Genomic DNA, 21,821 nt, shown 5'->3' with positions numbered 1-21,821 from the left:
AATATAACCTCTTGCTTCCATTTCTTGGAGTTCATTTTGATGAGCATCATTTTATATGGTCATATCCACATGGCTATTGAGCCAGTATGTTTCGCTGCTAAGAATATGGCCTAGACATACTCTAGTTATTACAGGTGAGAGAAACCGTGCAGCCGGTTTCTTTGGGTCTAGATTCCAAATGGATCAAAGACCTCAATATAAGACCAGATATGCTGAAAATACTTCAGGAAGGGGTAAGGGAAATACTAGGTTCTCTGGCACAGCTTGGAATTTTCTAAGTAAAGATCTAGAAACAACAAATCAAAGAAAGGCTGGATAAATGGGATTGCATTAAACTGCAAAGTTTCTGCATGGCAAAAACATAGATAGCATGATAAGTAGAAAGCCCAAAGATTGGTAGAAGATCTTTCCTAGCTATACATCAGAGAAGGGCTTCATATCTAAAATATACTTAGAGCTCAAAAAATTAAAACTCCCCCAAACAAATCCACAAAGTAACAACTTAATAATAACAGATACCAGGGAATGCTACTACACTGTTGGTGGGAATGTAAGCTTGTTCAACCACTTAGGAAAGCAGTATGGAGGTTTCTCAAAAGACTAAACATAGAGCTTCCGTATGACCCAGTAATTCCACTCCTGGGGATTTATCCAAATGACCACAAACAAGGTCCCAATAAAGCTACCAGCACAACCAGCAGCATTATTTACCATAGCTAATATGTGGAATCAACCCAGATATCCCTCAGCAGATGAATGGAGCAAGAAAATGTAAATATACACAATGGAATTCTATGTTTTCATCAGAAAGAATGATATTGCCCATTTGTAAGGAAATGGAAATACTTGGAAAAACTTTTTTAAGTGATAACTTGTTATCCACTATATTCATTCAGATTTACTCAACAGATGTTTTTTCCATGTGTAATACATACCAGGCAGAACTATATCCAGTATTATTAACTTCTGAAAGTCTAGAGTTTTATGTTTCTAACTTTACAATCCCCTAGGTTAGAAGGGTTTTATCTTGGGCCATTTTTTTCCGTTGCTATAACAAAATACCTGAGTCTGGGAAACATCAATCAGAGAGGTTTATTTAGTTTATAATCCAAAAGGATGGCACTGGTATCTGCTTAGCCCTGGTTGCAGCCTTCTGGTTATGTCACAACTTGGCAGATGGCATCATGGAAGGATTGTGTGCAAGAAGGAGAAATCACACATTGAGAGAGAAAGCAAAAGAGATTCAAGTGCCAGGCACTTATTTTATTCACTTTTTATTCACATGGAAATTAACCAGTGATCCCTTTTAAGTTGATAATTCCAATGACCTACCTACCTTCTTAAAGATCACACAACCTTGGGAGGACTAAATTCACACAAACTTATTTAAAAGGTTCCTTCTGAAAGACCTCAAGGGTCATGTTACAGGTAATTGCTGTTTGGTCCGGATAATTTAGGGGAGAATGTAACATGATTCTGGAGGTGGCTTATAATCAAGCTCAGTCTGCATAGCTGTCCAGCAGGAGATGAAGGTGAGGGAGGATTCTCTAAAGGCCCATTCTCTAAAGGGTATTGACCTCTTCATTTCAAAAGGGATTCAAGTGAGAATCAACTCAATGGAGTTGAGTTGTTGAGTTTAATATCTATTGAGTCAAGACTTTCTGTTGTTAGAGGCCCTCATTGTGCCCATGTAATTGTAACCCCTCTGTATGGTATTTTCACAATTTAAAAAAAAGAAGAAAAAAATGCTTTAACAATTGTGTTAAAAAAAAAAAAAAAGAAGGGCCCTCATTGTCTGTGAATGGCTTTATATAATTATAGCACAATGATCTTCATACGTGTGGGGTGTGTGTGTGTGTGTGTGTGTGTGTGTGTGTGTGTGTGTGTGTGTGTGTGTGTGTGTGTGTGTGTGTGTGTGTGTGTGTGTGTGTGTGTGTGTGTGTGTGTGTGTGTGTGTGTGTGTGTGTGTGTGTGTGTGTGTGTGTGTGTGTGTGTGTGTGTGTGTGCTGGTACCTGGGCACTGTTCCTTGGCTTTTTTGCTCAAGGTTGGTGCTCCACTATTTGAGACAGTTCCAATTCTTTGTGGTGAGAAATTAGAAATGAGTCTCAAAAATGCCTAGAATGCCTTTGAACCATGATCCTCAGATCTCAGACTCCTGAATAGCTAGGATTACAGGCATGAGTCACTAACAACTGGCTCATATACTTTCAGCAAAGTTATTCTTACACTTTGGTGTGATTTCTGCTAGAAAGCGATTTTTAGCATCTTGCTTGCTTAAGGCATTTTGCTTTTTGTCAGACAAGCATGTGAGACCTGAAGCCTTGCTTTCTTTTTCCTGGCCAGGATTGCCTTCCCTGGCTCCAGGTGGTTGTGTGCTAGTCTTGTATGTGCCAGACACTGAGTATGCCCAACAGAGTCACAGCCCCTCCCTGTGCCACACATCTCCCCTATAACATCTCAGGTGTTCTTGTTCACCATCTCCTTTTTCTCAACTCCACACTTGGGATTCCTATTGGACACAGGCTTCTTTGTTGAAGCTCACTGTTAACTTGAAATAGTCCTTTCACTTGACTTCCAGAACACTCTCCTACCCTGTGCATCTTTATGTCTGTCTTTCTGCTCACACTTGCTATTTCTTCCTATTGCTTAAGTGTCTTTGCTAGGCAAACGCTTCTCACTTGAACCATACCCTACCACTCTGCTAATTTTTTTTCTTTCATCATGGTTCCATGCAGAACCTCCTGATTCATAGACAACCTACCAAAGAACCCTCCACTCACATGATTGACAGACACACCACCTCCCAAACCAAACCAGTGATTTCTGACATTAGTCTTCCTGCATCCTCGTCTCAGGGAAGAATTTGGTATGTGACTTCCTGTCCAAGGTGTCTGTCAGTCAGCTCTCCCCTTTCTCCCTCTGTGCCATCAACTGCTCCCTCTCTTGGTATCAGCTGAATCGCTAATCCTGCCTATTCCATCTCCGCCATCAGGTCTTTTCTCAACCATCATATTCATGTGGAACTTGCTGCAGTTTCTTGGTAACAGTTTCCCTCTCTTCTTACAGATAGTCCCCTCTCTTCTTACAGATAGTGTCATCTGTTGGTCTCTACAAAGCACTGATTCCCCCATCCCAGCCTTCTGTCTGTCTCATTCCTCCTCTTTCTCATGGAATACATGTAACTATGGTTTGTTTACTCCTGGAAGCCAGCAGCCAGCCTGTACCTCCTCCCCACTCCCCCAGTACAGGCTGAATGTCTTCCTAATATACTTCCATGGCAGATTATGCAAACCATTATCATTTAATTGCCTATATACTTTCCTATTTTCCACTTCAATTATGAATTATGTGCAAGCAGCACCTGTGTGTTTTCCCACCATTTTCTAGAATGGGGGACTCTCTGTTTTTCAGGGTACAGTGAATATGTGACTGACCATGTATCCCAAACCAGGCCATTTCAATTTTACATCACTGATGTGATGTCTGTGGTACCCAGTTCTTAAAAGTACTTGGATAGAGATGAAGAACCACTCTTAGTGGATCCTTGACAGTTCATGGCCCAGCAAAAGGTCTCCATGGTAGACAGAGAGAAAATGAATTCCATGGGGTTTTTTCAGACTTGAATTTTTTTTTCAATAATCCACAGGAACTGTTTTTCCTTCTTCTGCACAATTGCATTTCTTTACATTATCTTAAATGAAGAGTTCTTTTTCTCTTTACCTAGTGTCTTACCAAGAGCAGGGAGTGAGTCCTCTACAATGTTGCATCCCCAAGTATGGAACTGAGCAAGCCATCACTACTTTGAATTGGGGATTTTATCCTTGCATTCATACTGTTCATCCTTATTGCTTTTTCCTCTGGAGTCATCCCTAGAGTTTCCTCTCTCTGTAAAAATCTTTGCATCAGCAGCTCTGCTCTTACTTGTTAGATATATTGAGCCTTTTTTTAAAAACTGCATACAAGGATCTGGGAATATATATATTCAGATGGATTTTTTTTCTTGGAGAAATCTTTGATGGTTGAGAATACATATTAGTCCCTTCAGTTGATGTCAGCTTTTGAGCTATATATGATTTGAAAAGATTTATCAGAGGACTAGAATGCAAACCAGAAACCAACCTTTATTTTAAAAAGAAGATAATTTAATATGAGAACTTGGTATGCACTTGTAAGGACAAAAGAACTAAAGCAGAGCCAGTGCTTTTTCTTGGAAATCATTGACTATAGAGAGACTATTGCCCCAGGACTGGAAGGGCAGAGAAAGGGTTTTGTTTTGTTTTTGTCTTTTGGTCCTATTAGTGCTGCATTGCTTTGGCTGCCTGTCACAAGGCAGAAGGCTGGGAACTGATACCTGGGACACTTTGCCTGAGGGTGCGACTGCCCTCCTTATCATCACTGCAGCAGAGACTACCAGGGCCAGCAGCTGATAGTCTCTTCCGGTTCCAGTCCCCTAGATGAAGCCAGCTGGATTCAGCTGGCAAAGGAGATTGGGAAACAGTGTCTTAAAGATTTTACCTTTCTCCGGCCCTGAGGAGAGTTTGGAGAAACTAGAAAGAGCTGGAGTTCTACCAGAAAGTACTCCTGTACCAGGTCATAATAAAAATAGCTCTCCTATGTCTGTCTCCCGTTCCCTTCTGTCTCTCTTCTCTCTGTCTCTGTCTCTGACTTTCTCTCAAAGTCACTTAGCTTGTATAGAGTTCAGTCACTAGGACAGTGGATGGTTTCTTCAACTAGATTTGATCTTTTTTTCCCATCATGACATATATGAATGAGGTACTGTATATAACATTTCTGAGCTCATCTATCTGATAGGAATGTTTGCAGAAATTAATGCTCCCAGTGTCTTACTGGAACAAGAACATTCTATGGTAACAGTTGATAGGAGATGCGTCTGGTTTTGCAGCCATAAAAAGTACACAATCATTTTCTCTAAAGTTAACTACTAAATAGATGTCTACTGATGTCACAGTTCCACATCTGGCTTTTGGGTTGTTAACTAGAGATAAGAATCTCATAATTTCCTTCCCAGCCTGGCTTTGAACCATGATCCTCAGATATCAGTAGCTACCTCCTGAATATCTAGGATTATAGGCATGAACCTTCAGCATCTGGCTTTAAGTGATTGTTTTAATAAAAATCCTAAGCTGTAATAAAAAAAAAAGACAAGTTGGTGCTGGTAGCTCATGCCTATAATCCTAGCTACTTAGGAGGATCTGAGGATCACAGTTCAAAGCCAGCTTGGGGAAGGAAAAATCTGTAAGACTCTTATCTCCAATTAACCACCTAAAAACCTCTAGTGGAACTGTGGCACAAGATGGTAGAGTGCTAGCCTTGAGCAAACTACCTTAAGGACAGTGCTCATATCCTGAGTTCAAGCCTTATAAGCACGAACAAGAAAGATAATCAAAAGCCCAGTTTTGGTGACTCACACCTATAATCCTAGCTAAACTAAGTATGTGTCCCTCCCTTTGTTTTTCTTTTTTTTCCTCCCCCTTGTGCCAGTAATGAGGTTTAAAGTCAGGGCATGTACTCTTTCTTAACTTCCTCTTCCCCAGTCAAGGCTGGTGCTTTACTTCTTGAACCATATCTCCACTTCCAGTGGTTTCCACCTTTTGCAGCGTGGTGACCTCAGAACCCCTGATCTTGTCGTATTAGTGAGTCCAGTGGAGCTGTGCTTAGCTCTCTCTCTCTCTATTCTTGCCCCATCAGCATGGTCTTCAGCAGAGAAGCCATCAGGAGACTCCTCGCCAGCAAGTGTCGGTGCTACAGCAATGATGCTCCTGACGACATGGTCCTGGGCATGTGCTTCAGTGGGCTAGGCATCCCTGTGACTCACAGTCCACTCTTCCACCAGGTGAGAGCACTTTCCTGCCCGCAGGGGATGCAATTTCACTCTCACTTAGGGGGTCTGCTTCCTTCTCCTATGTTATGGAGATGATCTTAAGAACTATGTTGGCAGGCCCCAGGGGGACATTCTTAACAGCCTTTGGAGCCTCTGTGTCCATCATGAAGGTGGAAGACAGAACATTTAGGAGCAGTGTTGTCAGACACCTTGTACTCATAGACTGTTTTGTAGAATGGGAACCTCTTTGTATAACTACTTAAAGATAATAATAATAATAAGATGAAAAAAATAAAAATAAAACAAAAAAGAGAAAATAATGGTGTTGGACCAACTCCTTGTCTGTAGGACCAGGGAATGTATTCTTTTCAATTAAAAATTGATGCTGTTTGCTGAGTGCCAGCAGCTTATACCTAGCTACTCATGAGGCTGAGATCTGAGGATTGCAGTTCAAAGCCAGCCGAGGCAGGAATGTCTATGAGACTCTTATCTCCAATTAACCACCAGAAAACCAGAAGTGGTTCTGTGGCTCATAGTAGAATGCTAGCCTTGAGTAAAAGAGCTCAGGGGTAGTGCCCAGGCCCTGAGTTCAAGTCCCATGACCAACCAAAAAGAAAATCAACGTCTAAAAATGATTGGTTGCTACCCAGGACTATATGGCTGACCTAACATCTGACAAGTATGTGGAATTCTATACTGTCCTCAGTTTTTGGACTATCCCTCTGGCTGTGAGTTTTGTTGTTGTTTTATTTTGGTTTTGATTATGTTTTTTGGGCTTTCTCCCTAAACTCGCTGGCTAAAATCTATTAACATTTCAATATGATATCTCATTATATTTTACGGGATACAGAGGAAATCATATTTTTTTTCAGATTTGGTTAGTGCCCATAGCTTCACTATATGTCTTTTGGAATAGGAGAAAAGAATTCTTCTGAAACATTTTCGGTAGTACTTTAAGAATCTATCAACCAGGCATTGGTAGCTCCTATCATCCTAACTACTCCAGAGTCTAGGATCTAAAGGATCAAATTCAAAGCCAACTCTGGCAGAAAAGTCCATGAATCTTTATCTCCAAAGTAACAAGCAAAAATTGACTTAGAGGTGTGGTTGAAGTGGTAGAATGCCAGGCAAGCAAGTAAGCCTACCAAGCACAAGGTCTTGAGTTCAAACCCAAGTACTTCTGAGAGAGACACAGAGAGAGGGAGAGAGTGAGGGAGAGAGAGTGAGGGAGAGAGAGAGAGGGAGAGAGAGAGAGACTGTGTGTGAGAGAGAACAGGGAGAAAGAGGGGAAAAGAGGAAGAGGGAAGAGACAGGGAAGATCCTATCCAGTGGATGCATTTTTCTAAGAATGATTGTATATTATACAAAAACTAAAAATATCTGTAGATCTGCGTCCATCTAATGGATCCCTTCAAGAAATTCAAAGCTTTTTGACATTTTAATGTAAACACATATATATTTAAATGATCCACCTTATATTGAAAAAAATAGTGTCATGCTTTGCTTAGTAACTATTGCTAGCATAGCAATAAAGAAAACTGAGCATGACAGAAATAGCAGTGTAGAAAGCATTCTGAACAAGGTAAAAAAGTAATGTGCATTGTCCAGAAAGATAGTATCCATGTTTTGGTCCTTTAAACCTAGAGGTAAGGGAAGATAAAAATATACCTTTTATAAAGAAAAAGAATTCTAGCTGTGCAGGAGACTGAGATCTGAGGATCCTTGTATGAAGCTATCACTGGCAGGAAAGTCCATGAACCAGCACCAGCCTTGTGCAGAAAAGCCAAATGAGAGCTTGAGAACCTGCGTTCAAGCTCTAATACTGCCACAAAAAAGGAAGGAGGGAAGGAAACTAAAAAGGAAGGGAGGGAACTAAAGAGGAGGAAAAGAGAGAGCGGGGAGGGAGGGAGGAAGGGAGAGGGAGAAAGAGAGAGAAATTGATGAGAAACCTTTCTTGCATCCGTCAGCAGGCACTTTTCTGTCTTTTAAGATCTTGAAAGAACTTACACACATTTTAAGCCAGGATGTTATGATACAGTAACCTAAAAAACACAGGTTATTTTCTGTTGCTCCTTGTTCTATCTCAGGATGTCTCACTCATGAAAAGGGAAGGTAATTAAAACTTTTCATGTCTAAAGGATGTAATTTATTAAAGTTAGTATGACATGTCTTGGATTTTTATAGCAACTCTTTCCTCATAAGGAAAAATGCATTAGCAAATACAATGATAAGAATAGAAGAAAGATGGAAAATAACCTAATCCCTAAGCAAAAATCCTTTGATGATAATTCAAAAAATGTTTTAAAAATTGTGTATTGCTTACTGTACTTTAAAACTCTGTATTCTTTAATTCATGTAATAAATTAAAAACCTTTCCAAAATTACAAAATATGTTTAAAACTTATCCTCCCCAACTGACTTTGCAGTGTCTTCCAGTTCTTAAGCCTTTTTTAGAAAGTCTGATATCATTTGAACAATACTTTCCATTTGTAATGTTTGAACATGAAACCAAACAGTGTATTTGTTTATATTAAGGAAGAAATATGAGGTAAAGAGATCAGAATCTTAAGATTCCTGATGAATTAGAGTTAGATTATTTGTAAACAGTCTTAATTTCTGTGTGTGTGTGTGTGTGTGTGTGTGTGTGTGTGTGTGTGTGTGTGTGTGTGTGTGTGTGTGTGTGTGTGTGTGTGTGTGTGTGTGTGTGTGTGTGTGTGTGTGTGTGTGTGTGTGTGTGTGTGTGTGTGTGTGTGTGTGTGTTCAGGTCCCAGGGCTTGAACTCAGGGAATAGATGTTTTCCCTGAGCTTTTGTGCTAAAGGTTAGTCGTCTACCACTTAAGCCACAGCTCCATTTCCCGATTTTTGGTGTTTAACTGGAGTTTATAGTCTCATGGATCTTCCTGTCTGGGCTGGCTTTGAACCATGATCCTCAGATCTCAGATTCCTGAGTAAGATTACAGTCTTGAGTCACTGGCACTTGACTACCATCCTGATTTCATGTTGCCTGAGCCATATTCAGTCTGCTTTCAGTCTGCCAGTTCTGGGGTCCTCAAGCTCTCATTTGGCTTTTCTTGAACTCAGGGCCCTGAGTTCTCACTTGGCTTTTCATTCAAGGTTGCCATTCTATTAGTTGAGCTTTGCCTCTGCTTCCAGTATTGTCCTAGTTAGTCAGAGTAAGTGTCTCATGGACTTTTCTGTCTTGGTTGGCTTGGACTATGATCTTTAGATCTCAGCATCTTAAAGAGCTAGGATTACAGGCATGAGCCACCATTGCTTGGCAGACATTATTCTAAAATGAGAGATTTGGGAGGAGGTTATCTTTTCATTAAAAGCTAAGTATCTTGAGCATGTGGTTTTCTGTTCTTCTAAGATTATAAGCCACAAATAGTATGGCAGTAAGTAGTGGCCTATAAATTTTCTGCATACAATGCAAGCACCAAATTAGACAAAATTGTCACTTTGGGACTTATGAAATTAGTCTTAACACATTGGGAACTTGAACTCAAGGTTTCTTGCTCTCACTCTGCCTTTTAGCTCATGGCTGGTGCTCTACCACTTGAGCCATGACTTTAGTCCCAAGACATTTCAGACAAAGAAAACTTACAAGAATTCTTTACTACCAGACTACTGGACAAAGTCAAGATAAGAGGAGATGGCCTCTTATAACTAGAATAGACAGGAAGGAGTGAAGAAAACTGAAAGGGTTTGTACTGAATATGAAAGATTGTATGTGTATACTATGTATACATATGTAAATATATGGGAAGGGATTTGAACTATGTTGTAGCAAAGCTGATTTTATTGGCATTAAGTTTATGTTCATAAATTAAAGATGCTTGTTCTTGTCCCTAAAGCAGCCTCTGAGGAAATAACTTGTGAACAATAGCCCCCAAAATCCCAACAAAAGGACTTAAATGTTTACTAAAGAGATTTTGCTTAATAAAAATAAGGCAGTAACAGAGGAACAAAGGAACCAAAAAACTGGGAGATATGCAGAAAACAAATAGCACAATAGCTCATAAAATTCAGCTAGGTCAGCTCTTGCATTAAATGATCTTAGAAATTGTCAGCCTGGATAGAAAGCAAATTCTGATTGTGTTGTTTATGAGTCAAGCACACTTTAGACTCATAAATAACAGCTGTGCTGAATTTCATGGATTAGAAAAGCCACGTCATAAAAAACCCTAAGAGAACTTGAGTGGTTGTACTAATATTAAAGACAAGGTTACAGATATTATTAAAGAGAAAGGAGGATAATTCATGTTAACAGAAGGACAGCCTAGCCAGAAGGGTATAAGCCTGTTACAAGCATACAAATGTAACTAATAACAGATCTTCAAAGTACATGAAGCATAAATTGATAGAAATGAAAATTGAAATAAACAGTAACTAGTTGACCTACTTGACAACAGAATACACATTTTTTAAATGTACACAGAACATTCTCCAGGGCAGACCATATGCTAAGTCATAAAACAATTCTCAATAGATTTGAAAGGAATTTCCCAGATTTTTAAAATTTGTTTTTCGGTAGTACTTAAGGTTGAACTAAGACCTTTGGCTTACTAGGCAAGTTCTGAACCACATGAGTCCTTAACTTAAAAAAATATGAAACTGGTCAAAAGTATATTCTTCAATCACAATTGAATTCAATTAGAAATGAAGAACAGCAAAAAACATTGGCAGACTACCAAATGTTTGGATAACACGTTCCTAAATACTTCAAAAAGAAATTATGAGGGAACTTAGAAAACATCTTGAGTACAGGAAAGATGAAACAAAATGTATCAAAATTCTGGATTCAGCTACACAGTAACTAGAGGGAAATTTGGAGTCTTAAACATGTTAGAAATTAGCACAAATAGATGTGGATACAGTGATTAGCACAAATAGATGTGGATGCAGTGTAATTCCAGCTATTTAGGAGTCAGAGATTAGAAGGATCTCTGAAATCTCAGAGATTATAAGGCTCCCATCTCAATCAAGAAAGCTGTGTGGTGTTGGCACGTCTGTAATTCCAGCTAAGCATAAGTAAGAGGATCAGAGTTTGAGGCCAGCTGGGGCAAAAATGTAAAACTATACAAAAAAACAACTAAAGCTTAAAAGACCAATAAAAGATATAATCACTATAGAGATATTTTTAATGTTTTAAAAATAGTCTACATGGGCATGATTTCATGTTTGTAATACTAACTACTTAGGAGGACTGCGGCTGGCCCAGGCAAAAGCACCAAACTCTATTTGAAAAATAAACCAAAATAAAAAATTAAAATAGAAGGCCCAGGAATATGCCTCAGGTAGAGACAGTACCCCAAGTTCAACCCTCAGTAACTTAAAAAAGTAGCATGCCTGCCTCTGGTATGTGGTTTCTGCCATGGGTCCTGTGAACCCCCACTGGTGTTAATGCCTTTGTGAAATCCCTTGTACTTGAACATGGGTAGAACTTTGAATTTGTTTCTCAACAGTAAAACATGGCAAAGGTGAAGGATGCTTCTTCCATTATTAGGTTATAAAGGGTTGTAATATTCACCTTCCCACCGTCCTGTCTCTGACTGTTTTGATGAGGTAAGCTACCCTTGTGGTGATGGGCCTTCATGACAAGGAATTGAAGAAGGGTGGCCTCTGGCTAAGAGCCAGCAAGGAAGTGAGGGCCGTCTGTCCAGTTGCCCACAAGGACCTGAATAACACCAGCAGTCATCAGAAGAGCTTAGAAGTGGATCTTTTGCCAGCTGAACTTTCAGATGAAACCATAGATCTATGCTAACATCTTTTTTTTAATACTTTTTTTTATTGGAAAAATACTGTACAGAAGGGTTACAGTTACCTGAGCAAGGTCATGAGTACATTTCCTATCAATGATTGTTACCTCCTCCTTTGTTTTTCCCCTACCCACCCTTTTCCCTTTCTCCTCCTCCTCCTCACCTAAATTGTAAAGTTCATTTTTCACCATAGTGTCTTGTACATCTCATTGTTACAGTGGATCAACCTGTATCCCTCTTTAAGCATTTTGTTTTTTCCCTTCTCCCCATGCTAGAGAAGTATATATACAAGATGCAGGGCACCAATATCAAATACAGTGAAAATGGGTTATACTGTGGGGGAGGAACATACAAAGAAACAAAAAAAAATACATGGTACATTATAAATACAGTAGGAACAATAGAATCCCTATCTTGGGATTCTGTGCTAACATCTTGATTGCAACCTGTGAGGGACTGAAGCAAAGGAGCCAGCTGAACTTGGCTTAGACTTGGAAAGAGAAGCTGGTGTGTTCACTGGTTAAGCTTGAGGTCATTTGTTTTGTATCAGTAGTACAATATACTTCTGTTGTTAGAATTTATACTCCTAGGTATCTACTCGAAAGGAATTGATAACCTATAGACATGATTATGAATATTCAAAGCATTGGTATTGACTGGTAACTAGGTGAACATAATGTGATATTTTCATACAATGTCACACTGCCCATCAATCCAGGAAGGAGCTACTGATATAGGCCACAAGGCCAAGGTAGCCAAGTGTGAAATATTCACATTCTATGATTCTATTCAGTAGAGACTTCTAGAAAAGCCACCACTGGTAGAGATTAAGCAAGTAGTGATTTTACTGGGCTACCAGCAGGAATAGGATTTGATTGCTGTTACATATAATTGGTTGTCCTCAAATCCAAAATTTTAGAAATTCCCTGAAAATTTTTAGACTACCGACAGTATCATATGTGAATCATTTCAATACAGCTTTACATAAGTAGCTTAATTTTTTTCTTTTTCTAATTGTTAATGTAAAGGTGATGTACAGAGGTGTTATGGTTATATAAGTCAGGTAAAAGCTACATTTCTTTTTGAACAGTGTCACCCCTTCCCTCACTCCCAGTTTTTCCCTCCCCTTCCCACTTACAAGTAATATAATTTTACTCTCCACTTACTCTGTTCAGTGGGGGCTAATGTTTGGAGATAAGTTTATTTTTGTCCATCCTTGTACAATCCTTCCCCCCCCCCCCCCCCCCCCGATCTTACCTGTTGGGAATTCCCTTTAGGCAGCTTGGACCCAGAAAAGTAGTTGCTAGAAGCTATTTAGATTTCACAGTGTTGTAAATACCTTGGTGGATAGATTTGCTTTTCAGGTTTTGTCTTGTTCTTTTCTATGCCCTCTTAGGTTGAAAATGACCAGCACTTCGTAATTTTTAACAAGCAACATTTGCCTCTACTGAATGCCAAGCTGCGGTTAATTGCTCCTGGGATCTTGAGTTAACAGATCCCCTCTACCCCCACCCATCCTTCTCTCCCTTCCTTGAAAACAATTTCTGTAAAACCTGCTCTATTACCCTCCCTTCTTCCCCTTCCTAAAGCAATTTCAATAGATTTTATAGTTCTCTTTTCATAAACTCAGACAATCAATCTGCTTATATTCATTCTTTCACCCTCTGAGTTAGCCCAACCCCCTTCTGCTAGTACCCACCTCACAACAGAACTGATTTCTCTTTCCCTGTCCCCTGCGAGCCAGGGATTTTCTTCTTATGTTAAGTGCATTTGTATCTCCAGCAGTTCCTTTTCACAGGTGAAAAACCAAACAAGGATTTGTTTCCGTTGCTTTTACTTCACTCTTCTGGGGCCATTGTGGAATTATCTGAGAATGAACTGATCTGAGAATGTTTCTTCTTAGTTTTCTTCTCTGCCAGTAAATTCTCCAAGGGCTTTGTGAATGCACAATGTATTGTGCATGAATTCCCTCAAATAATATTCATACCTTGGTCAGCTCAATTAGACTATATACCAGTGCATATATTTTTTGATCTGTCTCACCCTTTCCTTTTAAAATTCCATTCTTAGATTTTAAACTCCATGAGCATAGAATTTTTATTTTTTTAATTTTGTTTGCTTCGTTCTTTCTTTACCTTTTAAACCAGCATTTGGGCTTAAACTCAGGGTCTTGTACTTGCTTTGCTTTTTTTTCTGTTCAAGGCTGGTGCAGGAAAGTGGAGCCATACCTCCATTTCTGTTTTTTTTGGTGGTTAATTGGAGATAATCTCATGAGTTCTCTGCCTGGCCTGACTTCAAACCAGTAATCCTCAGATCTCAGCCTCTTGAGTACCTAGGATTACAGGCATGAGCCACTGGCATCTGACTGTAGAATTTTTAGTTTATTTTTTTGTGCCTGTCCTGAGGCTTGACCTCAGGGCCTGACCATTGTTCCTGAGATACTTTTTGTGAAGGCTAACATACTACCACTTGAGTCACAATGCTACTTCCAGCTTTTTCTGAGCAGTTTGTCTCATGGACTGAGTAAAGTCTCATGGACTTTCCTGCCCAGGCTGGCTTTGAATCACAAGATCATCAGATCTCAGCCTCCTGATTAGCTAGGATTATAGGTATGGGCCACTATACCAGCTGACCTTAGAATTTTTAAAAGGTGATAAGATGATGTTTATGAGAGTTCTCTAATATTATTTTGAGCCTTTTACCCACAGATAGTATTGTTGGAACACTCATGTGAGTGTGTTTGTGCCTCCCAATGAGGCTTGGGTAGATAAGACACTGTTGAGAGCACTGAGCAGATTAAGGGCTGGAGGACAGAAAGCCTGCAATAGCTTGGTAGAACACAGCCAGGAGTTGGATGCCTCCCTCTTGCCCCTGTTCAAGTCATGGCACCTCTGTGAACTCCACTTTCCTCATCACATCTATATTTGATCATCTTGGCAGGATTAAACAAGATAAAATGTGTCAAAGTTATTCTCTACACCATTTAAAAATGTATAAAGATTCCTATAAAAACGTAAGCAGGCTGGAATAAAATACTACTTTTAATAGTTAATACATTTTGTGTTGATAACTTCAGAGTTCCTCTCTAAAACCGATGGGCCATACAAATTTATAAACAAATCCAGAAGACCATTGAGAATGTTAAAGGAGAACAATATGAAATCCAGTGAATCTGTGAATGATGACAAAATGAAACTTACTGAAGGCTATTGAAAAATAATAGGGGATGGTAGGCATGAGATAGAGTAAACGAGGGGGCAAATCTGATTAATATACTATAGATGGTACATATATGCATAAACATTAACTAAAGCATTGTATAGAGAGGGATGTAACTGCTTAAAACGAATACTAGGAAGCTAGAACATGGGTTGGCAGGGGAGGTTGAGGTCATCGGGAGGTGGGTGGATAAATGCAGTCTTACTATGTATCTATGTGAATATGGAACTAGGTAGGTGAGGATCTCAGATGGGGTTGAGATAGATGGTGAAAAATGATGAACTGGGTGCCACTGATCAAGATACTCATAAACTGACATGTTAAATTGAAACCCCTTGGTACAACTACTTAAGGATAATAGGAAAAATAAAAATAAATAAAAGGTACTGTGTAGACATATGTAATGTGTGGTGAAACCCTTTTGAATAATTAATATATACTAAAAATGACCGCCAGGAATATGAAATATGTTTTATCTGATGGGGTATGGGTACTGGTGTGGGGGGTAATTGAAGAGAGTGAAGAAGCATGTCTGTAGTTGAAATACTTTATGAACATGTGTGGATGGAACAGGGAAGTTTGTTTACACTCGTTTGGGAAGAGGGGAAGAGGGAGTCAAAAGAGAAAGACAGAAGGGCCAAGGCTGATTAAGAAACATTGCATGCATATATGGACATGTCAAAATGAAATCCCCTTATACAGCAGATTGGTGGTAATAAAAATATAAAAACAAAAAAGAACATTGAGAGGAGACGAATGCTCTTCTCAGAGCAAACAAAATCATGCCTGGTTCCAGTTGTCTTTCAAACTCTAGGTTATGTCTTCAATAGCACTATCCTAGTCTCTCTCTAATTCTGCTTCATTTTCTAAGTGCCAGAGGACTTTGAAATGATGATAATATACAATGTTTTAGGTCCTCTTGCAGATTGTTTTTGGTTACTTGGAATTCTTCATCTGTGTATCTGAAACTAGAATGACATTACCTTCCTCCCCAATGAATTCTGTGCTTTCTTTGAAGTATATCAAGTGATCGTGGTAGAGCTGTAGCTGGGCTGCAGGGACCCAGAGAACTCCTTCTCCAACCTTCATAACCCATGTGAAGCAGTTCTTTGAGATGGACATGAAAAATAACTTTTCTACTTATTTTTCAGAAGTAACACCATTCAGTTAAATGACTCACCAAGGAAACACTTTTGTAGGCTCGGAGAATTGTTCCTTCAGAAGATATAGAACATAGAAGCCCAGAGCAAACCATTTGAGATGTGAAAGTAAAAACAAAACAAAACAAAAAAACAGCAAGGCACCTGGAGTTAGAGGGAAAAGAGGAGAAAAGATTTTCCTTCTGGACTTTTAGAGTCTTACAATTAGTATCAAATACTGAGCAAAGCAGTTAAGCTTGCAAATTCAATTGTTATTCTGGAACAATTATTGAATTATTTTTCAATCTGCTCTTCTTTGTGTAGGCTCGGCCGGTAGATTACCCGAAGGATTACCTTTCTCATCAGATTCCTATATCATTCCACAAACATTGGAACATTGATCCAGTGAAGGTGTATCACACATGGCTGGCACCCAGCATGGAGGACAAAACCAGGCAGGAGACACAGAAAGCTTCTAAGGAAGAGTTATAGAGTCTGATGGCCCTGGTGTAGAACATGGAAAGGAACAGCCATGGAGACCTGAACTGTCCCACTGGGCTGTGCTCATCATACTGCTTGCGTAAGCCACTGGGCACTGGACACTTTGTGACATGAAGTGGAAATAGTGCATAGGGTATTGATGGGTGAATAAAAGTACTCTTAGGGGAAACGGATTTTATTTTATTTTTTTTCTAGGAAAAAAAATTACTTGCTTTGTGATGGATGCCATTACTGTAACACAATGTTTACTGTGCATTTTGTAGGCTGTGATACAGCAGCTTTAATGCTGTCATGGGGAAACAAATGGTACCCGAAGTCCCTTCCCTGTTCCCTCTCTTCATGATGAGTTTCAGTTGGGCATGAGAGTGGAGAAATGTGACTGGCTATCATTTCCTATAAAGAATGATGACCTTTTTGTTGTGGATATTGCCCATGGTAATGAACTTTTATGCCATATTATTGATAATGAAAATTCGTTTCTGGAAACTCAGTCGGAATGGTACTGTATTAAGGGTGATTCATAAAACATCATAAAAGCCTAAATATAAAAACTCCCTGTTGTCTATATAATATGGTTGTTATATTTTTATCTATTTTTTGCTGCTTATAGCCTATCAAAAGGCCTTTGGCCTGACTCTCCTGTTTCTTTAGAAGTTCATCTATGTGCCATTTCTCTCTAAGCCCCTATCTTTAAGGCCAGCCAGAAACGAAGATCCTCAGTATTTCAAAGCAAGTCCATGTGTCTCCCTCAAGTCAGCAGCTTTTGAAGACTCAGGAGGTGAATTCCACGTAGACCTGGCATTGTACCTTGTTTCTCTGGGAGACTTTCTCCTTTGGCTTGGCATAGACACCTCAGCTCCAGCCAGTACCCATGATACCCTCTGGGAAGGCTGGCACAGGGACTTGGCAATATGTCTGAGTTCTTAAACAGTGACATTTGAACATAGTGTTAAAAATAGCTCTAGTTTGGAAATCCTATATTTAATATATAGTAATTTAACACATTCAGTATTACTCTATAAAAAGTACTCTATATTTTAATGCTTTTAATTCTATTCAGGTTTGTAAAGATATTTGCATAAGATTTCATTTTAATATGTCATACTAATTTTGGTACAGTAGAATACTTTCTTCTTTTTTAAAAAAACAAAATTGTTCTTCATTAACTTTGCTTATAATGCTTTTTGTAGCCAGGCACAGGGTTTTAAAGCCATATCACTGAAAGTACCTGTGTGTGTGTGTGTGTGTATACTTTTTTTAAAACAATATATACATATACCTTTGATGTAACTTAGATTTAACTAATTTCCAAAGTGATGCAGTAGCCTTGGTATATTAGCCAGTACCAGGATTGGCAGGTGACAATGCAGGTTAGCACTGGCAGTGCAGTGCACGCTGCGCACTGCAATGGATACCCAAGGCTCCAGTGGACACCCAGGGCTCCAGTGCACAACTGGAAACCACAGTGCACATCCAGTACTGTGGTAGACACCCAGTCCTGCAGTGTCCAGCTCTAAAGCCAGTGTTCACACACTACAGTGCACATGTTACACTGCACTGGACACTCAGTGCTGCAGTGGACACCCAGTGCTCCTGTATACATACACAGCACCGCAGCACACAGTGAACACCTCATGCCAAATTGCCTCAGTGGAACGCTCTAAATTCAGTTTGCAAAATGGCTTTGTGACTCACCGAAGGAAGGGATTGAGGACAACCACGGGTTAAGGGGCTCTCTAGGGATTTCTAGACCTTCCAAGGCTGCTCTGATTCTGTCAGCACTGTTGTCCTTGCAGCTGGGATCACTGTCATTTCTACCATGAAGGAATACTCCTGGAGGACCTGGTGGTCACAGTAGTGGAGAAGAGTCTTGGTTTCTTCTTCCTCAGCCTCTGTTACCTACAGAAGACAGCGTGACAGTGTCTGCACTGGGAAATCTGTACTGGGCTTGCTACTGTGTGTGACCGATGCCTCCTAATGAGCCTAGTGCGCTGCCTCTGGCACTTTGAGGTGTTTGTTAGTTAATGTTTCCTTTTGGGAATTCTGTAAGTCTAAGTATGAATAAAACATCATTGTCCAGCTTTCTGATTTCTCAAATGTATTTGTTAGTCAAGACCAGACCAGGAATGCACAGAGCATGGGGGAAAAGGATCCATGAAGAAATCGGGGAAATGCTGACCACTCAGTAAATAAGAGTGCTGAGAGAGAGAAAAAATAATAAAAGCTAAGCTTAATGTACAGTCTGTAAAGTCATTCTGCTTTAATATATGACAAGTCAGAGATGCCATTTGAGAATTGAGATTAGAAGAAGTCAATATTGCATCTGAACTCTGCAGGACAGGTGTCCGCTTCTTTCTTTTGCCCTTTAAGGAGGGATGTCTTCCCCCGTAGCTATTTTTTATCCTAAGGATTAACACCAGAGATTTATGTGTGGAATTATCAGAAGGTCATTTTTACTTTTAAGCCATTTCAGGTGATTTAGCTGGGTAAGAGGTTCTACATCTTGCACTTAATCAGAAATCTAAAGATCCTGTGTAGAATGCTTGGGAGCCTAAAACAATGATAGCACTCTAGGTTATGAGTGATACTGTGCCTGGACAAAATATATATATATATATATCAGTATCTTCTGCATTTTCTTATTTGTTGAAAACCTTTCAGGCTTCTACACCCTTAGCCATTATAATTATTTAGGTATGCATATTTCCTCAAAACCTAACACCAGAGTATAGACACTTGTGAAAATACTCGATTATCTTCCAATTGTAGAGATATAATTATTATTTTTATAACATTAATTCTTAAATTATCTTTAAGTAGTTGTACAAAGAAGTTTCAATCCAACATATCAGTTTTTGAGTATAATACATCTTGATCAATGTCACCCCTTCCATTGTTTTCTCACCATCTCTTACAACCTGATTCATTCTCTCAAGTTCCATTTTCTCATAGGTACATTGAATATTATGACTGCATTTGCTAACCCATTCTCTTTCTGTCCGTCTGTCTCCCCTCCCCTTGACTTTGCCCCTTACTATTGTGTTTCAGTTTTCTGGTGTTCATTTTGTTAAACTGTCAGTTAATTGTTGAAAGGAGTTACACTACTGGAATCCTCCCATGCGTATACCATACTTGAGTCAATGTGTGTATATTTGCACCTAACATGTTTTTATACGTTTATAAGTTAAATCTAAACCCTACATATGAGAGAAAACGTGCCCTTTGTAGCGGTGTCATTTTTCTATGGAATAAAGTGAGTCAATACATTTATTCAGCAACTGTTGAGTTATTAAACACACTGTGCCAGTCATTCACAGACACTCCATTGTCTTCTGTTTACCACTCTTGCTCCTCCCTGCCATTCTTAAAATACCTGACACATAGTAGGTGCTGTTTTTCTGTTCCCAAGCATTTTGTGAACTTACTACTTGCAAACTATCTTTCCTCCTCTGTAGAATGAAGGCTTTGTTTCTGGTGCTGAATTAGCTTATATTTTCACTTTAAAGGCTTTGGTATTGTAAGAGGGCAAGGGAGTAGATGCAGGAAGAAGGGACATTCATGAGGGAGTGTGGAGCACATGGGCAGCAAAGATGGTGCTGGGAGGGGGTTGAGTGGGCAGAGCCTAATTTACTGAAGAGCACATGGCCAGCCAAGATGGCTCTGGGAGAGAGTAGAGTGGGCAGACCCCAATTGATCTGATCAGTACCTAACCAGCCTGTGAAGGCTCAGGTGAATGATAGGGTGTGACCTTGACAGTGATTGGTTCCTCTTCCTCCCTTACCATACCACCCACCCTTTTTGTCTTTAAAAGGGGCTGCTCTCTGTTAATAAACGAGTTTTTCTACCTGCTGGATTTGGCTCCCCGCTGTGTCTGATTGTCTCCTGGGCTGAGGGAGGCTAGGGAACGGGCGAGCGCTGCCGCACTTACCTTTCCTCGGACCTGGTCCCGTCTTTTGTGGGACGGACGAAGACCCAACAAGGGAGTTCCTTCATTATGTCCTGTTTCTGTTCCTTTGGGTCCAAGCTGATAATGTTTCTACTGATACAACAATCTTTTTTTTTTTGCATTTTTATTTTATTTTTTATTATTATCTTTAAGTAGTTCCCAAAGAAGTTCCCATTCTAACAAACAGTATATGAATACAAGGTGTCTGACAACATTGTCACCCATCCCTCCTAACCTATCCCTTCTCTCACTTTTTTTCTTTAATTGAAATTAGGTGATTACATAAATTTCACTTATTTCATAGTATTGTGGAGTAGTGACAGTTAAAGTCACAAACTCATTTTAACCTTCACAAGGAAAATTGTCATTATCATGGTCTATACAGTTTGTGAATTCTGTGAGCTTTGACAATACAAGTTATTTTTTCCACATCAGGTGATGTTTACATTTCTTTCCTTTTGCTTAGTGTAGGCTGTTCCCAATTATTATGTTCCTCCTCCTGGCTTCTCTCCATTGTGTGCATATATCTACCATATATATGGTCAAGAACATGGAGTCATTTAGCTATGATACGACAAAGTGGTAGCTGTCCTTCGTTTCTTGAGTCCTGTTACTTTGCCATATCTTCTTGTATTTTGGCTTTAGCATCCAGGGAGACCATGTGCCGTTTGTCTCTTTGTTCCTGGCTTACTTTGCTCAAAATAATCTGCTCTAGTTCCACCCATTTCCCTGAAAATGCCATTTATCTTTCTAAAGGTTGCCTAATATTCCATTGTATATAGGTACCACAGTTTTTGGATCCACTTAGTAGTGGGGCATCTGGGTTGTTTCCAAATCTTAGCTATTGTGAACAGTGCTACAATAAACATGGAGGTGCATGTGTCTTTGTATACTGCTCCCTGTTGTTCAGGGTAGATGCCTGGGAGTGGTATGGCTGGATCATAGGGGAGGTCTATGTTTAGCTTTCTGAGGACCCTCCAGACTGCTCTCCAAAGTGGTTGTATTAGTGTACATTCCCATCAGCAATGCAATAGGGTTCTTTCTCTGCAACCCCTCCAGATTTGTCATTGGCTGACTTTGGCATGTGGGCCTTTCTGACTGGGGTAAGGTGGTATCTCAATGTTGTTTTTATTTGCATTTCTTTTACAGCCAGGGATGATGCATATTTCCTCATATGTTTCTTTGTCATTTTATTTCTTCTTCTGAGAAGTCTCTCTTTAGTTCTCTTGCCCATTTCATTATTGGTTTGTTAGATTTCTGAGGGATTAGTTTCTTGAGTTCCCTATATATAATGGATATTAGACTCTTGTCTGATATTTTGCTGGTAAATATTTTTCCCAATTAGTTGGCTGTCTTTCTAGTTTGGTTGCTATTTCTTTGTCTGTTCAGAAACTTTTTATTTTAAGGTGGTCTC

At 39.5% G+C, this 21,821-nt stretch overlaps 1 protein-coding gene across 3 annotated transcripts in view; it reads left to right on the top strand.

Moving 5' to 3' along the window:
• Window positions 1–19,731, top strand: part of B3glct (beta 3-glucosyltransferase) — a 108,569-nt gene extending 88,838 nt beyond the window's left edge. For all 3 annotated transcript variants that reach the window (XM_070003016.1, XM_070003017.1, XM_070003018.1), the window contains exons 14-15: window positions 5,711–5,855; window positions 16,285–19,731. In XM_070003016.1, coding sequence (XP_069859117.1) covers window positions 5,711–5,855; window positions 16,285–16,452 — 313 coding nt within the window. In that variant the 3' untranslated portion in view covers window positions 16,453–19,731. The remainder of the gene's footprint in view (window positions 1–5,710; window positions 5,856–16,284) is intronic.
• The last annotated feature ends 2,090 nt before the right edge of the window (window positions 19,732–21,821 follow it).

The sequence above is a fragment of the Dipodomys merriami genome, unplaced genomic scaffold (assembly GCF_024711535.1).
Source record: "Dipodomys merriami isolate MVZ:Mamm:240054 unplaced genomic scaffold, mDipMer1.0.p SCAF_6, whole genome shotgun sequence".
Lineage (NCBI taxonomy): Eukaryota > Metazoa > Chordata > Mammalia > Rodentia > Heteromyidae > Dipodomys > Dipodomys merriami.
This window is presented reverse-complemented; position numbering and strand designations above follow the sequence as displayed.